This window comes from Acartia tonsa, chromosome 11 (genome assembly GCF_053477335.1).
Source record: "Acartia tonsa isolate MP-2025a chromosome 11, ASM5347733v1, whole genome shotgun sequence".
NCBI lineage: Eukaryota > Metazoa > Arthropoda > Copepoda > Calanoida > Acartiidae > Acartia > Acartia tonsa.
This window is the reverse complement of record NC_137270.1, coordinates 27,040,050-27,063,621: the sequence shown is the minus strand read 5'-3', so window position 1 is coordinate 27,063,621 and position 23,572 is coordinate 27,040,050. Positions and strand designations below refer to the sequence as shown.

Sequence of the window (23,572 nt, the reverse complement as noted above, 5' to 3'; positions counted from 1 at the left end):
CGTTTCTTATTCGTTGACTTAACAACTTTGGGGACTTTTATTGAAATTTGATTGTTTGAATTATTAAATTAAGTGTCCAAACGTTGCAACCATTATTTGTAATCTACAGAGGGGGTAATTTTAAATATCATCACTGGGCCAAGTTATGGGCTATTGTCTTATCCGTTTAGATCCCTTATCTTAATATTTATTTTATTGTAGGAACAGGCAGAAGTAGACAATGGCTTTAAGGTAAACATAAAATTAATAAACTAATTTTCTAGTAAGGCTTCGAAACTGATTAATATCCACTGGATTAGAACAGGTTCTCACCAATTCTGAAAAATCACGCAAAGCAACGTATTACAGACAATTTTCCACGAATATTAAAACAAAATCATAAAATTAGTACCAGTTTTGCTGGTCTGGGCCTTCGGAGCTAACATAACTGGTTTTAATATTTTAATAATTTTTCGGAAATTGTCTATAATACGAAGCAATAAATGAACAATATTACAAGCCGACCAGCAATTCTTGTTGAAGAAGCTACTTAATTATTTCATTGCATTGGCCTTTTTGAGTATGGCAGGTCGTGTTTCATATTAAACCACTCTGTCACCCTTATAGGATGAAGGAAGCGTAATTTTGCATCAATTTATCATCCATTGTCCTTTAGCTTAAGATCCCTCAAATTATCGTATCATGGTTGTTTTTACTCATGGATTTCAGGGATCTAAAGGAATAATAATAAGGAATGGCCAATTAATTGATGTATATCCCCAATTATTATACACAAAATTACCCATTCTGAAGATTTCAAGTTATGGTTGCAACAATCGAACACTCAACTTAATGAATCAACCAATCAAATTTTACTAAAGTTCCCAAAGTTATTATAAAACTTTGGGGACTAGTGTTATAAACAGCCCATTGTCCCTTCTGTCTTTCTCTCTCTCTCTGCATGGATCCTTGTATAAAAACCATTGACGTACACACATCTACCCACAAATAATATAAGTACAAGGACAGTTATTTACATATGTAGCACTTCAAGTAACCAAGGGTCTTTAGAAGTGGCGGGCACAGGGTCTCCCCCCCCTGTGTTCACCCATATATAATTAACTCAAAAGTAAAACCACATTCATTCCATTGGCAAATTAATGTCAGTTTTTTTTTACACCCCTCCAACCTAACATTTAAAGGGGGGAGGGTTGTCAACTTTACAACTCCGACCCCCCTACCCCCCTTGATTGTTTCAGGGGGGGGGGGAGTATCTAACCTCTTTAATTTTTTGGTCTTAACACCACAAATTCTTATAAACAAAATTACCCTTACTGCAGATTAAATTCATTGGAGAAAACGTTTGAACACTACTGCTTTCTACCAAGAATTAGGCCAACGAATGAGAGAACATGTTTGTAAAACTTTTTGGACCAGGGATTAAATGGATAAGACAATAGTCGATAAATTGATATACATCCACAATGATGATACACAAAATTAACCTTAAAATTACACTTTGTGGTTGAAACGTTAGGACACTCAACTTTGTGAACCAACCAATGGAACCAAATGACATTAATAAAAATACCCAAGGTATTTAGGCCAACGAATAAGAAAACTTTATTATAAAACTTTGGGGACTAGTTTATCAAACAGCCCAATGTCCTCTCCCTCCCTTTATTTAAAAGAAGTTTGATGAATAAATGAAAAGAAAATGAAAAATTATTATAATAATGGACAGAATATTTAACCTGGTCGTGGTCATAGAGTAACTACGCTATAACATATCATACAGTTTAATTTACCAACAAATAGAGCAAATACATGATTCATAGTTGGAATACAATAGCAGCCATACAAAATTATATTAAATATTTCTGGAACATTTTAGAGCTAAATTTGTTTATAATTGATGTTATATAAAATTTTTAAAAATAATATAAATGAATGATGACAGTAATGGTATGTCAATTCATTTATTTATTTTTCAATTTAGCAAATTTAAATTTCTGGAATGTTTGTGGCTATTCTTTCAGAGAGGAAGGGGACATGGGGCTGTTTATTACTCTAGTCCCCAAATAACGTTTTCTTATTCGCTGGCCTAACAACTTTTGGGACTTCTATTGAATTTTGGACGTTTTGTTTAATTGTTATACCTATACAATAAAGGTAATTTTGTGCATCATCATTGGAGATTATCATTAATTTGTCGGCCATTGTCTTATCCTTTTAGATTCAACAAAGTAATAAACGCTTTAAAACAATTATGAATTAGTTTAAATATTTAGGACAACGCATTCAATGTTCTAGTTAGTCCCCAAAGTTTTATGATAACGTTTTCTTATTACTTGGCTCAACTACTTTGTGGACTTTAATTGAATTTGATTGGTTGGTTTATTTATTGGTTTTAGATGAGTGTTCAAACGTTTCAACCCTTATTTTAGGACCATGCATTCAATGTTCTTGTGAGTAGAAGATTGGGAAGAACTAGAGAGATACCTGACACAAGACACAAGGTGTGTTCAGTTTCGCTTTGATAGATATTGTCCTCTCTGTTGGTATTTGTCCAAAGGGAAGCTTTTCTATAATTAGGGTATGTCCGTCCGTAATAGTTAGCTCTTTTCGTTAATTTTGACATGTTAGAATTGTCCTATCGATTAAAAACTTTGTATGATAATTCCTATGACAATTTGGTACGATTAAGGAATCGTACTAACTCTATAATTGTTACCAGATAGTCTGTACATCCAATTAAAATGTGATTTTTAACATATTTGTATGATATAATTATCATATTCCTCAGATTTTTAATAATAATTCCTAGGACAATAAGGTATTATTTAAGCGAGGCATCTCTATAAGTTAATCCCTAAAGGGAAAGTGTGTCTTTTTACTGTATCCTGTATTTATTTGTTTATTATTTTTTTATTTAGACTTGCCTGAATAAAACGTATTCCGAAAATCTTCCAACTGTTTCTGTGATAATGTGTTTTTATAATGAACATTTTCACACTCTAGTAAGGTAAGAATTTTTATTGTTCTAATTGTACCACCGATTTCAAACTTTGGATGATGATTCATTTGGATAGGGTTGGCAATCCGAATCCGGAATCCGCCCAATTTTTAGCCATTTTGGAATCCGAATCCGGAATCCGTTTTTAATAGCGGATTCGGATTTAAAATATTGCTAGAATCCGGAATCCTAATCCAATCCGAAATCCGCGGGAATCCGCCTTTTTTTGGACGGATTCTTGTAAGAATCCGAATCCGGTCCAAAAATTTGACCGATTGCCATCCCTACATTTTGATATTCAAAACTGGATGTTAGGGACGCCGCCGCTAGTATAAAATATATTATTGAGATAAAAACATAATTTAAATGTGCCAATATAATAAATCTTTTCATATTTTTCCAAGAAAAAAAATAATTAGGTGTTTTTATTGGTAATTAAATACTAAGCTTTTCCTTATTATTCATAAGATTGTATTTTTTTATTAGTATAAATGTACATTTTTATCTTATAAATAGAGATTTCTTTAATTCTATATGTAGAATATTAAATAAACATCAATTTAGACCAAACTTAATTGGAATATTAATTTTACATTTGGCTGCGCCCCTAGGGGCGGGATTTTCCTTCGATTTCAAGTGATCATCTAGAGAAGCCAGATTATCATGTTTGTAACGCTCATGGGACATGTTAAGTAACATCCAACAGACAACCAAACCTTTGATTGTAAGACCTTTTGTCTGGAAGGCCTAACTGTGCAAGGTAATGAGTTGCGACTGTTTATAAGGCCCAGGCATTCCTTCCGCTCTCACTTATAGTGTCACCTACCAACCATAGCAGCAGACTGTGCGATTCTAACGCCACTTTTATAACGCGGTATGGGCCAAACCAGAACCAGAACCTCCGCGACAGCAAGAAGGCACGCTATCATTTACACTAATGCCGATCCCTTGCTTCAATCAAGAATAATCTTTTTTTACGTAAAATATGGATTGAAATGGTATTTCTGTCAGGGATCTAAAGGGATAAGACAATGACCGATACATTTATGTACTTGTACATCTCCTTGATGATACACAAAATTATCCATTTTGTAGATTACAAATTGTGGTTGAAGCGTTTGGACACTCAACTTAATGAACCAACCAATTTAATAAGAGTTCTTCAGGTTGTTAAGCCAACAAATAAGAATACGTTATTTTAAGACTTTGGGGACTGGTGTAATAATCAGCCCAATATCCCCTCCCTCCCTGTATTTCTGTACATTTTATTTATTGGAATAAAATTGGAATATTTTGCCACAACAAAAGAAACCCATACAACTTCTGATGTCAGAGAAGTAGGTAATTTATTTACCAATTGTACTGTACATACAGTAATGATAAGACTTTATAGTTTTATGACTGGAGAGTGGTAACCTTCTCACCCACGCCCCTCCCTCCAGACCCAACTCTCCTAGCTACATGGACGTCTAAGCTTTTTTTTAAAAAAAAGAATGGTATTTTTTTTGGGTTTAAATTCTTATGAGGGGGGTAAAATGTAATATATACCTGACCCAGAACTAACAAAACTTTGTCCTAAAATTTTGGACTGTTTAGTTCTAATGTTTCCGAGATCTTACTTGACAAACACACACACACACACATACAAAACTAAATGCTCTAGTTCATAAGACTTGTAAGTGTAAGAGGGATAATAGTAGGTTCTAATATTTAAAGAAAAAAATGATCATGTTATAATACAATTACTAACTAGGATATCTAATAATACAAAGTTTTTTTTCAGTGACTTGGGGTAGTGGGTGTCAACAGTCGACACCCTCCATAAATTTAAAATTGGAAATGCCTGTTTTCCCCTTTTTTAACTTCCTAACAGTTTTACTCCCTGCACTGGTGAATTGCTATGCACGCCTCTGTTTTAACTTAAGAATCAAATTCTACTTATCTTCTTTAAAAAAATTACCAGGGATCGGAAGCCTCACGTAAGCCGCGCATAAGCCTCAGTTTTAAACCTGCTTGTGAGCAGAAAAAAAAAATTAAGAAAGAAGGATTGTCTGCTAAAGAGCCGTTTTATACATCCAGCTGAATTTTATAGTGATATAATCACGATTTCACTGAGGCTTACACGCGGCTTACGTGAGGCTTCCGATCCCTGAAAATTACCTAGATGAAACTAGAATTTTAGTTTAACACGAAGTAATTTTTCTTAACGTGTTTTATTAAAGAATTTAGCATTGTTTTAATCTAATTGTTTTCTTAGATAATAGCAATCGTTACAAATCTTAGAAAAATTATTTAACTCATCGTATTATAGACAGCTTTCCGCGGTTAGTAAAATGAATAATTATAGGATTAATTCCAGTTTTATTGGCTGGAATTTATATAACTTAATTTTTTAAAATCAGAAGATACAAATTTTCCTTTTTAAAGAAATAGAATAAATTCCGTTAGAATATAACATTATAAAATCAGGGATCTTTTTAAAGGGATAAGACAATTACCGATAAATTAATGTACATCCCCAATATTTATATACAAAATTCTATGGATCAAAATAAGTTGTTGAAACGTTTGGACTCTTAACTTAATTAACCAACCAATCAAAATTTTAAAAAGTCCCCAAAGTCGTTAAGCCAACACGAATAAGAAAACGTTATTAAAAACTTTGGGGACTAGTGTAATAAACAGTCCAAAGTCCAATGCTATAAAATAGTTTGAGACGGTTCTTTTGTTAAATGTTTTTATTGAATCATTAAAGCGAAAAAAATAATAGAAAGTTTTACAGAAAAATAATTAAACCTAGTACATTTTATGGTTAAGATCTTTTGTGAGGGTGGGGACATTAAGCTTATTATTACACTAGCCCCCAAAGTTTTATGATAACATTTTCTTATTTGTTGGACTAACAACTTTGATAACTTTATTAAATATTGAATAGTATGTTTATTAAGTTGAGTGCAACAAATTTACTTAAAATTTTCTTAAAGCTTATATATTTTTATTCTGCTTATTCAGGAATCAGTTCTCCCACTCTACAAGTGTTAATGATCGTTTGTCCTTTTGTTTTAGGGCTTCGCTATTATGAATGTTATCATCCTTGATTATCTGTTTAGAAGTGTGGAGAGTGTACTAAAAAGAACGCCAGAGCATTTACTCCATGAAATAATATTAGGTAATTCTTTTTAGTAGCAAAGCTACTGTATTGTCCGTCTGTTAGTAAGAAACAGTATGGGAGTAACGTGATTATGTATCAATATCCGACATGACGGCAGACCAAGAAAATTTATATCACAATTGCCCCATAGCGTTACGGACAGACTGACAGACATATATTTTAAACTATAGAGTAACTTCACTACTAAAAATGCAGAAAAAAAAGATTTTTTTCTTTTACAGTGCATATGATTCATTTTTAAATTTTAGATTTCTTTGGGCATATAGGACATACATTTTAAACTATAGAGTAACTTCACTACTAAAAATGCAGAAAAAAAAGATTTTTTTCTTTTACAGTGCATATGATTCATTTTTAAATTTTAGATTTCTTTGGGCATGTAGATAATTTGACAGAGAGAGAGGGGACAATGGACTGTTTACATTAGTCCCCAAAGTTTTATGATAACGTTTTCTTATTCATTGGCCTAACAACTTTAAGGACTTCAGTAAATTTTGATTGGTTGGTTAATTAAGTTGAGTGTCCAAACGTTTCAACTACTAATTGTAATCTACAGAAGGGGTAATTTTGTTTATCATCATTCGGGATGTACATAAATTTATTGGCCATTGTTTTATCCCTTTAGATCCCTGTAAATAATGTGATCCTTGTTTAGTTAATGATGGAAGTACCCATAGTCTGGATGAAATAGCCTATCAAGTTAGTAGACCACAATGGAATAAGGTTGGACATTTTTTTTATACTTCACAATGATAATAAACTGGACATATACAAATGATGGAAGTACTTATAGTTTGGATAAAATAGCTTATCAAGTTAGCAGACCATAATGGAATAAGGTTGGACATTTTTTTTATACTTCACAATGGTAATAAACTGGACATATACAAATGATGGAAGTACCCATAGTCTAGATAAAATAGCTTATCAAGTTAGTAGACCACAATGGAATAAGGTTAAACATTTTTTTTATACTTCACAATGGTAATAAACTGGACATTTACAAATGATGGAAGTACTTAGGTATAGTTTGGATAAAATAGCTTATCAAGTTAGTAGACCACAATGGAATAAGGTTGGACATTTTTTGTATATTTCACAATGGTAATAAACTGGACATATACAAATGATGGAAGTACCCATAGTCTGGATAAAATAGCCCAACAAGTTAGTACTCCACAATGGAATAAGGTTGGACTTTTTTTTATATTTCACAATGGTAATTAACGGGACACATAAAAAATGGGAAAAAACACTTATTTTGATGAAATAGCATTAGTATACCACAATGGAATAATGTTTTATATTTCACATTGGTAACAAAATGGACATATAACACATAGTTTGGAAGAAATATCATATCAAGTCATTCATGCGTATATTTTTAAAATTCAAACTGCACGGCTTGTGTTAAAAGTAGAAAAAATTAGATCATATGTATACCGTTAGAATCATCATAAACTCTGGTTTTTGGTAATATGTAAACCAATTTTATGCTGCGATGCGAATAGTATAGGAGCTACGTGGTAATATGTTCCAACTGACTAAAAACTTTTCAACCTTTCTCACATTTTTCAACGTAGCCCCTTAACTACAATTAGAAAAAGATTTATACATTTACTGTTCTTTGGACCTCATTTGAGCATCTACTTTTTTCATGTTTATGATAGGTAATATTTATTTCTAAATAATTTTTTTGTGTGTGTAATATTATTTAATAGTACGTACTTTAAAAAGAAGATACTTTCCAGTATATTTTATTTCAGGGAAGGAGGGGACATAGGGCTGTTTTTTACACTAGTCCTCAGAGTTTTATAACAACGTTTACTGATTCGTTGGCCTAACAACTTTTAAAAACTTATTGAATTTCGATGGGTTAGTTATTTAAGTTAGTGTCTAAACTTTTCAACCATTAATTTTTATCTATCGAAGTGGTACTTTTATATATTATTATTGGGGGAGTTGTATAATTTTTTCGGCAATTGTCCTATCCCTTTAGATCCCTGATAAAATTATAGTATTTTCTTTGCAAGTAATTGCACACATTGATAAAGTTTATCTAATCAAAACTTTCCTTATGTTATTTTAAAACCATTTAATTTTATCCTTATAATAAAGTAACAGGTTTGTTTGTATGTTTGTACCGAAGGATCTCGCTAACCGCTGAACCGATCGGGTTCTCCTTAATATGGTAGCTTCTCATAGGACCTGGAAAGTTTTATAACTATTTTTTTTTTTGGGGGGGGGGGTTACCACCACTTTCCCAAGAGAAATTTTTTAAATAGTCTCGCCTTTGCGTAGAGGCTTGAACGCAACATATAAAAAGGGGGGGAATGTGGTGACTCGTGTCACGACATACCAGCAATTTTATTTTGGGTGCTACTCCCTTAGTTTTAGAGATAATTGGGTAAAATCTTTTGGACTGGGTCACTAATTACCCCAAGTTTTGGTATCTTTAAAAAAAAAAACGGCGGCGGAACCGCCGCTCCCGCCGTTCACCGCCCTTCCCCCCCCCCTTTTTTTTTAATTTAGATTTTTGAAATAAAAAAACAAACATATAAAGCGCCACTAGAGGCCTCTAGGGGAGTAGTTGCTAGTATTTTAATATATCAGGAAAAGGTATATCTATAATACAAAGTAGAACGATGTCAGTCCGTCTGAAGCTTAAGATCCTAAGAACAGCTGAACCTATTTGGCTCTACTCTTCAGCGAATATAGCTACTGGTATTGCAATGGTTTAAAGCTATTTTACTAGGGGGAAAAAGCTTTTTTCAATGGAAAAAATGCACCCCTTGAATTTACATCTTCTGTTATGCAAAAGTTGTAGCAAATGTAGATATTAAATAAAAACTACGCATATTGAAACGCATAGAACATCAATTGGGAAGAGGGGGGGGGGTGCTTTCCATTAAGTCTTTTGGCGAAGCCACTAATAATATACAATGAACAATCATAAGTATATTTTATATAAATCTATATTTCGTGGTTCCAGCTATTCAATAAATGTATCTATCTTATGCAGGTTCGTCAGCTGATGACTGGTGGAAGATTTGGTTTAATTCGGTCCAGAATCCTGGGTGCCAGGAACGCTACAGGTAAAATAAGGTCACTGATCCAGAATCCTAGATGCCAGGAATGCTACAAGTAAAACAAGATCACAATATTGTCTTGTGCTGTTAGATCTACTTGGCTCCATGTAATAGGCGAAGTAAACACAAATTTTTATGCTTTCCCTCAAAGTATCTAGAGAGCCCAGAACCCCCCCCCCCCATAACATTTTCTCACGATCACAAATAGAATTAAAAATCAAAAGGATTGTTATCTATCCTATGCATTAATATACTCTAATAGCCTTTACTCTACGGCCCATGGGCAGGGCACTCTAATAGCATTTACTTAGATAGTATAGTCAGCGTGGCCATATTCTTCAGTATACTGAAAATCTTCAGTATTTGGAAATTGGGGCTTCAGTATTTTCAGTAAATACTGAATATTCAGTATTTGAAAATTTTATTCAGTATTTTTCAGTTTTTTGAAATTTTCATGATTCAGTATTTTCATTATTTCTTAAATTCCAAAAAAATTTGCTTAAATAAGATGTTTATTTAAGTAGTTGATGTCAGATTTTTTTCGGCGCTTCGCGCCTCACTTTACTTTTCTTTGAATTACCCTATGACTTTGTACATTAATTTTTTTTTTTTATGGTAATATAGATTTTGTTTTCAATTTCATCTCAAATATAAATTTTTTAGATATTTGAGATGCTTTTATACAGTATTTTTTTTGTCTATTAATAGAATGAATAATCTAAGGTGAGTACTTTGCACCCCCAAAATTTTTTTCATTTTAACCCCCCCATTCATAATTTACCCCTACCCTGAGGGGTGCCCACGGCACCCCCAACCATTTAGGAGGGGGGTATTTACATCCCCCTAAACAATTTTGGGGGGGTAAATACCCCCCCCAAAAATAAAAAATCTCTTAACAAAGAAAATTTTTGCGCACTTCGCGCGCATTTTTAATACTAAATATTTAATAAAATTTAAATTACCCCTCCAAAAATTTTACCCCGGGGGTAAATTTTGGGTGGGGGGGTAAACAAAATTTACCACTGCCAACAGATTTCATAGGGGGTAATTACCCCCCCCCCCCAAACAAATTTTACCCCCGGGGTAAAAATTTTGGGGGGGGTAAAAAAAAATTTGCGGCACGCTTCGTGCGCCTTTTTACCCCCTCCAAAAGCGAATTAACCCCCCCTTAAAAAAATTTCCCCCCCCCCAAAAAAAAGGTTGGACGTCTATGCTCTTTACTCAACTAAAAAGTATTTAAGTTTTGTAATCATTTAAAATATTTATCAGTCATTTTCTGCTTAATTGGTGCAAGAAAATGTAAGAGGCAAAATTAAAAGATCTTTAAAATATCCCACTAATAACAAAGCTATGATGATATGAAATTTTGAAATGAGGAATCATATAAAAAAAAATACTTATTCAGTATTTGTATTTTTTTGTTCAGTATTTCAGTATTTTTTCTTATTTTAGGATTCAGTATTTTCAGTATTTCCTTTTTTTTCTTCAGTATCAGTATTTTTTGGTTGTGGCCACACTATATAGTGGTATACAACATCTTTTTACTCAGTGAGGGAAGCGGATTAAAATAGAGTTGCTATGCATCTTAAAAATTAACTGTATTTAAATTTAGTTATACATATTGTATACAGTTGCAGATTTTTAAGTTAAGAACTTTAATTAAAACTCCTACGACTTACTTATCAAATAACATGTAATGCAATTTCATAAGGTACTTTTATAGGGAATGAGAATTTTAATGGATTGTGCCATTATAAATGTTGTGCTATTCTAGCATTTACATTTGACAAATCCCTAGTTTGTTTATAGAGAAATATAAACCCCGAACCACTTCATTATGCAATCTATATTTTGCTGGATATTTTGTCTATGGTAGTCCATAAGTGTACAGCTTTACAGTACATTGTTTCTATTTGTTAAAGCAACACGTATGATAAAAGAAAAATATTCTTTTTAAAGTAAAATGCTTATATTTCAATTGAAATCTATATTTTTTTATTTTTTACTGATCCACTTCATTATGCAAATCAAAATAAAATCAATGGGAAAACGTTTGTTTTGCACTTTTCTCCACTTTTCAAAATTGATTATGATAAAATAACAATTTTTTAAGGGATTTATGCATTAATTATAATGAAAAACAGTTTAAGGTAGATTTTAATGATTTTTCTAACTAATAAATAATTTAAAAAAAGAAATTCTATTCCTATCACTTTAGAGGACAGCTGCTGACCCCCAGTCTTATGGATGAAGCTAAATACATGTTAAAAATAAAAATAACCCTCAAAAATATACAAAAATGTTTTTTGATGTGTTAAAAAAATTCATTTTAAAATATTGATTTTGAGGACGATGGCCTTTAAGATGCTCTTACTGGTGGGGATGGTGAGCTAAATGTTATCAAAGTGCATGCCCATAATGAATACTTATATATTGAACTATGGTCCAATTTTTGTAGTCATAGCAGCCTCCAGCCAAGCAATATTAAAAAAGAAAAAAAATACAATTTTAATTACTAAAATTCATAAAGTAAATAATGTAGTTTTTTGATAATGGTTATGTTTCATGTCGTGAGGCTCTATTGGAGGCTGCTATGACTACAAAAATTGGTACATAGGTTAATAGACAAGTTGTTGTAATGGTCATGTACTTAGATAACATTTGGCTCACCATCACCACCAGTAAGAACATCTTAAAGGCCATCATCCTCAATATAAAGATTTTAAAATGGATTTTTTTAACACATCAAAAAACATTTTTGTGTACATTTGAGGGTTATTTTTATCTTTAACATGTATTTAGCTTCATCCATAAGACTGGGGGTCACCAGCTGTCCTCTAAAGTGATAGGGATTGAATTTCATTTTTTAAATTATTTATTAGTTAGAAAAATCATTAAAATCTACCTTAAACTGTTTTTCATTATAATTAATGCATAAATCCCTTAAAAAATTGTTATTTTATCATAATCAATTTTGAAAAGTGGAGAAAAGTGCAAAACAAACGTTTTCCCATTGATTTTATTTTGATTTGCATAATGAAGTGGATCAGTAGAAAATCAAAAAATATAGATTTCAATTGATATATAAGCATTTTACTTTAAAAAGAATCTTTTTCTTTTATCATACGTGTTGCTTTAACAAATAGAAACAATGTACTGTAAAACTGTATACTTATGGACTACCATATACAAAATATCCAGGAAAATATAGATTGCATAATGAAGTGGTTCGGGGTTTAGCTATAAAAAGCACCTGGCATAATAACTGTAGGAACCAGTTTTAACGTTTTTAGTTATGACGCGGCGTCGGTATGAGATTCGAACCTTTCGCCTCCCCAACAACGAATGGATGCTCTGTTATTCTTGCACCACATTTTAATTTATTTTTTACATTTAGGATATTTCTTATTTAAAATTTTTCCCTCTGATTGATGCAAAGTACTGCCGCTGCTGACATTTATATTTTGAGAATTCTAATAAAAAATTTACAAGAAATAAACAATTTTCGAGAAAAAAATATTATCTCATCTAGTTTTAAACAAAAATTACAGCTTTAAAAAAAACTTAAAAAACAAAGGTTAAAGGGGCGAATGAAGCAAAATATGAATTTGACTGACTTACATCTTAAATTCTTTATCCAACAGGGAAAATGCCAATTGTTTTAGCCTTCTAGCTTTGAAAACCCAATCCTAATTAATATGAGCTGAGTTGATAGTGGGGGGTGCCGGTGCCCCTCCCCGACCGATTAAGGTGTGAAAAGGGGCCCGACTTTTTGTTATGGGTTAAATGTTAAAATACAAATAAACATAAACAGGCGTTGGAACATTTAGTGTCAATTTTCCGACCTCTCTTAAAATTTTACCTTATTTTAATGAAATTTCAAACCATATTTTAATTGCGCTTCAAATTTTAGATTATAATGATTTAAAATTAAATATATTTTGTAGAAATACTGTCTAGACTCGGTAAAAGTACTGAAATTAAATGTCAAAAATCACGTAGGGGGAAGGCGGATGTGCCACTTTTTGAAACCAAAAGTAAAATGCGCATGATCTCATTCCATAAAAGAGTTACAGCTCTAAAATTCGGCATATCAGTTGCTTTTATGGAGATCAATATGAAACTGCGAAGAAACGGCGGCGAAACCGCCGCTCCCGACAAAGCCCCCGTTTCCTGCCGAATTTTTTTTGCCTTTTCTCGCCTTAATAGATAATTTTCAATCATCTGAGATAAACTTTTTTTCATAAAAATTTTCTTTATATTTCACTTGACACTTGTAAGATTTTGAACTTGTAATTTTTTTGAATATTGACATGTTTGAAATAATAGTGTCACGTGAAAATATAAGGTAAATTTTTATGAGAAAAAAAGTTTATTTCAGAGGATGGAGAACTGTCTAATTTGGTGAAAAAAGGCAAAAAAAAATTCGGCAGGCAACGGAGATTTTCGGCGGGAGCGGCGGTTCCGCCGCCGTTTCTTCACAGTTTCATATTGTTCTTCACAAAAGCAACTGCTGTGCGTTTTACTTTTGGTTTCAAAAAGTGGCACATCCGCCTTCCCCCTTTGAAATACAAGTGGCTACGCCCCTAGAGGCATCTATAGCTCTTGAGAGAAGGTGGTGGAAATAGTCCATCAGTTAGCGTGATCTTATGGTCCTACCCCAAACGTAGGAGTCCCAAACGTCGGAGTGGACAAACGCAGGAGTCCCAAACGTCGGAGTGGACAAACGCAGGAGTCCCAAACGTCGGAGTGGACAAACGTAGGAGTGGGACAAACGTCGGAGTGGACATTGCTTAAGTAAAACATAGGAGTGTCCGCTATTTTAATAATATGACAATTTTGAAATTTTTTTATACCCCTGTCTACAAAATAATGACTATGGCCGCAGCGCTCGGCTTCCTAGCTTGCCTGGCCGCAGTTATAGGCCCCCTGGCCTATAACCTAACCTAACTAAGAAAAATAACGGGAACGAGGGGAGGGGGGGGGGGGGCTAGGTTGTATAAAAAAAGTTAAAATTGAAAAAAAAAAATTTGGACTCCAGTGTTTGTACACTCCGACGTTTGTCCCAAAAATCCTGCGTTTGTCCACGTTTGGGACTCCTGCGTTTGTCCACTCCGATGTTTTTCCACTCCTACGTTTGGGACTCCTACGTTTGGCGTGGAACCGATCTTAAGCTTCGTACAGACAGACATCCTTTTACTTTTATATAAGGATTAGAAACCTCCTAATGGATTTATTATTACTTGTAATTTACACCAGATTTTCATTTTCTCTAATAGTACAACTCGCAGCGGGCTAAAACAACGACTTCCTCTTTCCATCTTCCTTCCTACTGATTGAGTTCCATGTTAGCAACCTAAATTTTATTACGACAATTATTCCCCTGTCGTAATATCCACATATTTTCTAGAATTCTGAGCTATTAACTTTGTATTAATTCTTATCTGACAATTTTTAAGGAGATGTGTTGGTATTCCTGGACAGTCATATTGAGTGTAATATAAACTGGGTGGAACCTTTGCTTCAAAGAATCAAGTAAGTAAATATTTATCCGATACTAACGCCTACGCCCCAAGGGGCATCAGGGGGCACAAAAAATTTCATTCCTTCCAATTTTCATTATTTTTTTGTTTTGAAAAGAAAAAGTACAAACAAATTTTTTGGGGGGTTTGGGCCAAACGTTTCAACCGCTAATTGTAATGTACAGAAGGATTAATTTTGTGTATCATCATTGGGGATGTACATAAATTTATCGACCATTGTTCATATCCCTTTAGATCCCTGGCACTAACTGATTATTTATGTTTACAGAGAATCAGCAAGTAATGTTGCTGTGCCTATTATTGATACAATAGATCCAGATACTTTTAAATATAAAGCTTCTCCATTAGGTAACTATTTTCATTATAGAGACACAGTAGACCAAGAATGTTTGAAAGTTTAAAAAGTACAATTTGGTTGTCTGATGGGTGTTTCTTAACCTGATACCCAGGGTGTTTGCACGGAAAAAGAGAGATTTAGGTACTCTTAGTTATCTTGGGTTGTTAGACTTGACGTTAAAGTGTCATGGTAATACGTTTTATAAGCACGCAGCTCAGAAAAAAATCTATGAATTAACCTATAACCAGAGGTGAATTCTTTTTTAAAAAATTGCCTCACATAAATCAGTGAGACTCACTAAAAATTTAGAGGGGATAATTATGCCTCACTAAAATTTTAGTGAGGCAAAGGTTTTTTTAAAGAATTCACCTCAGTATTATAAAAAATCTCCAATTAGAGAAAATCTTAACTAAGAAATTCTCAATTTGTACGTGATATTTATTCCTTGTAGTTAGGCTTAAACAAAATATTTAATATTTCACAGTACTTGTTAGCCTCTCACTTCTCCACGGCTTTTTCCCTTTACAGATATGTGCAAAAAATGTGTATATTAATCAACATAAGTTCTAAAAGTTAGAAAATTTTCCTATTTGGTAAAAAATCTTCCAAATAAAATGAGAAAAATCTTTAGAAAGATAATCTTTTGTTTAGTTCGCGGTGGAATGACTTGGGCTTTAAACTATAAATGGGATAATGTGCCTCAAGGATATTTTGGTAAACTATTTCAATTTTTTTATCAACAATGTATTTTTGAAAGTGAAGCTTTTCTATAATTGGGGTCGGCCCGTCCGTCCGTAACAATTAGAATTGTTCTATCAATTTCAAACTGATTTTTAAAAACAGGTACGATTTAGGAAGCATAGCAACTCTTTAATCATCCGTACGTCCATTTAAAACATGCTGATTTTAAGTACAATTTTTGATATGATATAAGTATCCTATTCATCGGATTTTAAAACAATGATTCCTAAATGAGCAAGGTACAATATTATAAGCGAGGCGCCTCTATAATCAAACCCTAAAAATGAAAGTATGTCCTTTTAACTGTATCTTCTTTTTACGAAATTTTGCTACACATTTATTCAGGCTTCCAAATTAAAGTTCTGCCACTTAAAAGAGTTACTGTTCGTTTGTCCTTCCTTCTGATTCTGGAGCTTCGCTTTTATGAATGTTGTCATCCTTGTTTATTTACATTTTACTAATTACCAGGTACTGAGATGTGGGTCATCGTAATTATACAAACATTAAATGTTACTTGTTCTGTTGATTTTCGAAACTTTGTGATTTCATTTTGAAATCTTGATTGGGTTGTACAAACTAAAATTGTCCTTATTTAATTATTATCCTTCAAAGTTTTAAGAACTATAATTATATCTATGTTTTAGATTCTGAATCAAAGTTTAGTGAGCCCATTCAGTCCCCAACAATGGCGGGTGGACTCTTTGCAATTAGTAGAAAATATTTTAATTACTTAGGTAATATTTACTCTTTGTATGTTTCATAGATAGGTTGTACTCTTTATATTAATTCAGTCACCAACAATGGCGGGTGGACTCATTGTAATTAGTAGAAAATATTTTTATTTATATAGGTAATATTTACTCTTTGTACAGGTCTTTCAAGAGAAATTAAAAAAAACATAAATGGATGCAAAAATCCACTTACACTATTTTAAAAATTCGCTAAAATGTTCACAACCACATAACATTTTATTTTTCAACCATATAAAATGTGCAAAATTAAAGTTTTAAAAAATCCCTTTCTCTTGAAAGATCCTGTATTTTTAAACCACAAATAGTGGTAGGCTCACTTTTTTAATTTCAGGGATATTGTATTGATTACATAAGTAAGTTGTATTTTTTTTATGAATTTCGTCATCAAGAATTGCGGTTGGACTCTTTGCAATTTGCAGAAAAAGGATTTAGTTTTATAGGAAGGTTGTACTCTTTGCAATTTTATTAAATATTTTAGTTTTATAGTTAAGTTATACTCTTTGTATAATAATGTCTTCGCAATTTAAAGAAAATGGTTTTATTTTCAAAGGTAGCTTTCATCTTTGCAATTTGTAGAAAATATCTTAGTTTTATAGGTAGGTTGTACTCTTCATATGAATCCTGGCACCTAATTTAATTCAGTAACTAGCAATGGCACATTTGCTCCTTTTGAATTAAAGGGGAAAAAATATTGTGTAATCTAAAATCGGATTGTTGAATTTTACCCCCCCCCCCCCCCCCCCACCCCCATTCCTGAAGTAACCTTAGAGGTCTCTGGGGGCGTTTGTAAATATGATATAACTATTTTGAATATTTTAGGTGAATATGATAGCGGTCTTCAAATTTGGGGCGCTGAAAATATTGAAATATCTTTAAGGTAAAATATAGAATTATAATAATTTGCAAAAGATGACTTGTTTAATTACACAAATTTAAAGTTAGAGAAAGTATAATTTAGAGAATACATTTATTATATGATCAATCAGACAAAATAAACCTAATAACCTAAAAAATGGTTGAGTATTCAATCCTACAATACACGCGTTTTTTATGTAATATAAAGCGTTATCATCCTAAATTAAGCTCTTCATAGCTTACTTTTTATATGAATGAAATAAAAAAATATTTAGGTACCTACTTTTTTTCACCAATAAGAGCGTCAAATTTTTCGCGAATTCTCCATAAAGTTGTGTGTTAGCGTCTAGTCAAATGCGCTTATTAAGTCAATCTGTTCTTAGTTATGTATATTCCGGTGTTTCTATTTGTCAAATTAAATTATTGTTCGTCTAGATTCTAAACTTGTTATATTTAAAGAGGTATAAATTTTTCAAGTTTAAAATTTTATAATTATATTTCCAGCACTGCTTCAAAACCGATTGATATCCGCTGGTTCTAAGCCATAATGAAAAAACATGTAAAGCATCGTATTAGAGACAATTTTCCACAAATATTTAAATAAAAATCATAGTATTTATACCAGTTTTGATATCCCCGGCCTGGTTTTAATTTTATATTTATTATTTTAATATCCGCGGATAGTTGTCTCTAATACGATGCAATAAATAACTATTAAAATTTGTTTAGAATTTGGCTATGTGGGGGAAGATTAGAAATAATTCCCTGCTCCAGAGTTGGACATATTTTCAGGTAAAATTTTATTTCCATTATGGCTTCGAAACCGCTTAATTTCCGCAGGATTAGAACCGGTTCTCAGCCATACTAAAAATCATGTATCGCATCGTATTTAATACAAATCACTGCAAATAATAAAATATAAATCATAAAAGAGAGGGGTAGGTTTCTGGTAAAATCCGTAAAGGTTATGTGCTATAAGTTAAAAACAGTAGTAGAACGATAAAAAGAGAGGGGTAGGTTTCTGGTAGAATCCGTAAAGGTTATGTGTTATAAGTTAAAGACAGTAGTAGAACGATAAAAATTTGTGTTAACTTAAAAAAAAATTGTCTATAGTTCTTTTCAATAAGGAATACACACACATATTTAGTGAATATTATCGTTCTACTACTATTTTTAAGACTTAAAACACACACCTTTACGGATTCTACCAAAAAACCTACCCTTCTGTTTGTGTTAACTTTAAAAAAAATTTTTGTCTATAGTTCTTGTCAATAAGAAATACACATATATAGTGAATACCATCGTTCTACTACTATTTTTAAAGCTTAAAACACACAACTTTATGGATTTTACCAGAAACCTACCCCTCTCTTTATTTCATTTTGGTTAGCACGGGCCTTTGGCAGAAAGCTGTATATAATACGAATGGAATAATGGAATATAAATTTCTGATTTTCAAGTTTTATCTCATTATTTCAACCTACAAAATTAGTCAGATTCTTACTATCATAAAAATTTAAGAAATTTTAAAAGGATGTTAAAAAAATAAGCATATTTTATATAAGTTATATACGTCAGAAATTTAGCTATAATCAATAAAAAAAATTATGATAATGCCGATATATAAATTTTAAAAAAATATTGAATCATGGAGAGAAAAAATTGTACCTATCGGATTTTGTCGTGTTTTTACAGTAGCTGTTGATATGTTATTTTACTTTAGGTTAGGTTAGGTAAATGTCAATGATTGCCCCTCAGGGTTAGGAAATTGGCCACACGGGAGTTAGAAATTCGAGCAAAGCTACTGAAAATACGACGTAACCCGCTACTTCGTTTTCTTTCAATGATCCAAATCTGGTTCTTCTCAATAAAGTAGCTTCTCATAGGTCCTGGGAAGGTTTATAACTATTTTGGGGAAGGGTACCACCACTCTCCTAAGAGAAATCGCCCCTAAAAAATTACCTCATACCTACCAAAAATTTTTATATATAACCTTTTGTTATTCATTCTATTATTCATTTAGGTATAAGTATATTTCTTATAACCAGTGTAAACAATTGTATGAATATATTATATATTTTTATAAGAATATTAGTATTGATATTGACGTAGTAGAAGTGATTAATTTGTACATATTGCTCAGATAAGATCCGTTTTTACAGGGAGGGAGGGGACATTGGGCTGTTTATTACACTAGTCCCCTTAGTTTCAAATTATCGTTTTCTTATTTGTTGGCTTAACTACTTTGTTTTTTTTTTAATGAATTTTGATTGGTTTGTTAATTAAGTTGAGTGTTCAAACGTTTTAACCACTAATTGTAATATACAAAGGGGGCCATTGTCTTATCCCTTTAGATCCCTGGCATGTGATGTTTATTGTGATTTTTCTTGTTGTTCACTAGAGTATAACAATAGAGTGTAAAGGGGTTAAATCACTGTATGTCCCCACCCCGTGTTGCAATTGGGTCTTTAAATATCAGCCAATAGCAACGTAAATATTAATTTAATACAGTCAAGCCCCAACAAAGGAGAAGAAAGCAATTTGCTAGCAGATTAAAAAGGTCCCAAAGACGGGGCAAGGTATTTGTCTGGGTTATACATCTATACTTATTACATAAATGTGTTCCTCCCCTTCTTTTATTTTTTCTTAACATAAGCTATTTGTGCCATCCCTGCACTGTTAAATATCATTACGTACATCAACTAACATTCTCTGAAATCTTCGCATGTAGGTTAATAACACTAATTAAGGTTTGCAAAAATAACTTGTTATGAATCTTTTAAAGCAATAAATAAAAGAAGTTATTTACATTGTTGAGTAATTTAGAAGAAAAATAAAATGAAAGTACAATACAATGACACTTTTTTTTAAAATTTTGCCTGGTGATTCCTATAACAATAAGGTACGCTTTAGTAAGCTAGTCAACTCTATAATCCATTTAAACGTGCTGATTTTTTACTTTCTGGACAACGCATTTTTGTATGTTATAATTATACTATTCATCTCATTTGAATACTGATTCCTATAAGAACAAGTTACAATGATATAAGCGAATCATATCCATTATCAAAATCTAAAATAGTAAGTTGGTCTATAAACACTAAACAGTATCCTGTATTTCAGCACTTTGACAACCAATTTACTTACAACTTTGTTTAGATAAATTCTGCTTATTTAGTTCTGGCACTATTAGTATTAATATTCGTCAATGTTCTTCGCTTTTATGGATGTCGTCATTCTTGTTTTTTAGGAAAAGGCGGCCATACACGTCAACGAACTCAGCTGGAGAAGATACTCAGATTACAAATGTTGCCAGAGTCGCCAGGGTTTGGTTAGGTAAGCTTCATATGGATTCAGGGATCTAAAGGGATAAGACAATGGCCGATAAATTGATGGTAATCCCCAATGATGATACACGAAATTACCCCTATTGTATTACGGTCCATAATGATTAAAATTACCCCTTCTGTAGATTACAATTAGTGGGTGAAACGTTTGAACACGGGATCTATAGGGATAAGACAATGGCCGAAAAATTGATGTACCTCGCCAATGATGATACACAAAATTATCCCTTTTTTGACTTGATAGATATTGTTAACCTTGGAAAAGACTCATAATGACGCATCAATTGTGTTTCTTATAAACTTTTTATTTCTTAATTTTTGTGAACTCTATTATTATAAATATGAACTGCATTGCATCATTGAAAGATACGTTTTGTACAAAAAATAATCCTATTACATAAAAAAAAATTCTCTGGTTTGTACGTTAAGATCTCGCTAACCACTGAACCGATTGATTGACTTCCCATAGTTTTGAAGATATTTTTAGTCTATTTAGTTTTTTTTATTATAATTTGTGATGGTTAGTTTTAGGCAATTTCACTGCACTCACATTTCTAGATGCAAGGGACGCAAACAAGGACGTCCAAGCTTTTTATTATGTGGGAGGTAAAATGGAGGTTTTAAAGGGGAGGTTGTGTAACCTAATGTTTGTACTTTCACGTTTTTTTTGTGGGGGGAGGAGGGTTAGTGGTAAACACTCAATATCCCCCCCCCCCCACTGTTAGCAACATTATTATGAAAATAATGATTAAATGAATGTAGGATATACAGGGTGTCCCACGTAAACTGTTTTTTTTTAAACGCTTATTACTCCCTTAATATTTGAGCTATCTTCGTAAAATAAAAAGTATTTGTCAGCAAACTACTGACCATTTAATGATATAGTGATGAAAAATCCGCAAAGTTAACAGAAAAAAATCTACAAGGTAATACATAACAGGCTGATTATAGTGAATATAAGACTAATCCACAAGAAAAATATGCCTTAGTTAACTTTTAAAGCAGCTAGTGGTCAAACGGTGGATCACAAAGACTTACTCTGACATTATAAGAACTGGCATTGTAGTCTAATTATAAAATCTTGTATATTTCAGGTTCTTGTGTGTATTGAAAGCGAGCTCACATGAAAAATTAACAAAGAAGATCAATATTATGCCTATTTTTACATATTGTTTACTTATATTACACTTCAGATTCTTGAATATTGATAATTGCAATGTCAAGATTGTTCTATTTTTGTGCTTAGAAAGTCTGAGCGACCAGTAGTTTGGACCCAAACTAATCTTAAAGTTCACAAAGCAAATATTTTCTTGTGGGTTAGTCTAAATTCAATAAAATGAACCTCTTATGTAATACCTCGTATATTTTTTCCTGTTTATTTTGTTGATTTTTCATCATTATCCTATAAAATGGTCAGTAGTAGGCTGCCAAATACTTTTTATTTTACTAAGTAATAAGCGTTTAAAAAAAAACAGTTTACGTGGGACACCCTGTAGATTAAATTGAACATTTAGAAAATCTTCAAAAATCATGTTTTCGATTACTAATTTCTTCTTATTTTCTTAGATGATTATGAGAAGTATTTCTACGAGGCTCTACCAGATGCCAAGTTAGTCAGCTCTGGAGATATTTCTCAGAGGATGGAACTAAAACAAAAGTAAGATTTTTTCCTTTGCGGCTTCAAAAACGATCAATATCCACTGGATTAGAACCGGTTCTCAGCCATACTGAAGAATCATGTATAGCATCGTAATACAGACAATTTTCCACGAATATAAAATTAAAAATCATAAAAGTAATACCTGTTTTGATAGCTTAGCCTTTACTGGTTTTAATCTTATAATTTTCATTTAATATCCACGGAAAGCTATCTATTGCTAGAAATTTTTTGAGGGAAGCTTTTCTGGAATGTCTTGGGGGGGAGGGGCGAAGCCTAATTTAGCACAGAAAACCTCCACACTTATTTTGAATTAAATTGAAAATAAAAGAGAGTAGTTTTCGTGTGTTAGCGCTTTACATTTGGTTAGATGCAATGGGTACAAGGTAACCCACAAGAGTTAGGCATAAAGGCAATAATTAGAAAAGGGCGGTTTCTGTGCTCGCGAGGCATTTAGTGGGAATGCCCAAGCATTTTTCTCTGTATAAATTGGACAATTGGCGAAGTTATTTTTTTCTTTGAGCTAATATCTCTATTTGTGTTATACTTCACTTCCACTAAATAAAAATAGTTTTGAGATTTTATTGAACACAAAATAAAAGATTTTTCTAAAGATTATGTAAGGGTAATATTTAGCTTTTCCCTGTAGGTGTAGTTTTAATAGTCATTGAAATTAGAAAAGTATTATTTATTAAAGTTGAATTATTTTATCTAAAACTTGGAATGAGATTCTGTAAAGTTTTATTTCCTTTTTTTATTTACAAATATTAAACGTACAAGAATGTCAACTTTCAGAGAAATAAAGAAGATTATTTTTTAAATCTCTAACGAAATTGTGTTTTAGACTATATGCTGGTTGATAAATTGTGTTTAGACTATATGCTGGTTGATAAATTGAAAATTGTAGTTAATGCTTTTCTTTAGTGAGAATATTCATTAGCAGTTTTTGACTGGCTTAGAAAAAAAAAACAATTTTAAATTTTCTTTTGGTATGGTGGGTGTTAAAAGAAAATACAAAATAAAGGAAATTGTAACAAGACTTTTTTCTTCCTTCTTTATTAGCATTAGAAAAAATCAGGTTTCC

General features: G+C 32.1%; 1 protein-coding gene across 3 annotated transcripts in view; it reads left to right on the top strand.

Moving 5' to 3' along the window:
- The window catches only part of LOC145332570 (polypeptide N-acetylgalactosaminyltransferase 35A-like), a 47,759-nt gene that overhangs the window by 6,778 nt on the left and 17,409 nt on the right, over nucleotides 1-23,572 (top strand). For all 3 annotated transcript variants that reach the window (XR_013884215.1, XM_080177579.1, XM_080177578.1), the window contains exons 6-19: nucleotides 202-231; nucleotides 2,427-2,498; nucleotides 2,916-3,004; nucleotides 6,106-6,164; nucleotides 6,823-6,890; nucleotides 9,190-9,262; nucleotides 14,716-14,791; nucleotides 15,068-15,147; nucleotides 15,788-15,850; nucleotides 16,522-16,611; nucleotides 17,449-17,506; nucleotides 18,214-18,276; nucleotides 20,735-20,820; nucleotides 22,398-22,488. Coding sequence is in view for 2 of the 3 variants with exons in the window: in XM_080177579.1 (XP_080033705.1) it covers nucleotides 202-231; nucleotides 2,427-2,498; nucleotides 2,916-3,004; nucleotides 6,106-6,164; nucleotides 6,823-6,890; nucleotides 9,190-9,262; nucleotides 14,716-14,791; nucleotides 15,068-15,147; nucleotides 15,788-15,850; nucleotides 16,522-16,611; nucleotides 17,449-17,506; nucleotides 18,214-18,276; nucleotides 20,735-20,820; nucleotides 22,398-22,488 (998 nt within the window). In the remaining variant the exon portion in view is untranslated. The remainder of the gene's footprint in view (nucleotides 1-201; nucleotides 232-2,426; nucleotides 2,499-2,915; nucleotides 3,005-6,105; nucleotides 6,165-6,822; nucleotides 6,891-9,189; nucleotides 9,263-14,715; nucleotides 14,792-15,067; nucleotides 15,148-15,787; nucleotides 15,851-16,521; nucleotides 16,612-17,448; nucleotides 17,507-18,213; nucleotides 18,277-20,734; nucleotides 20,821-22,397; nucleotides 22,489-23,572) is intronic.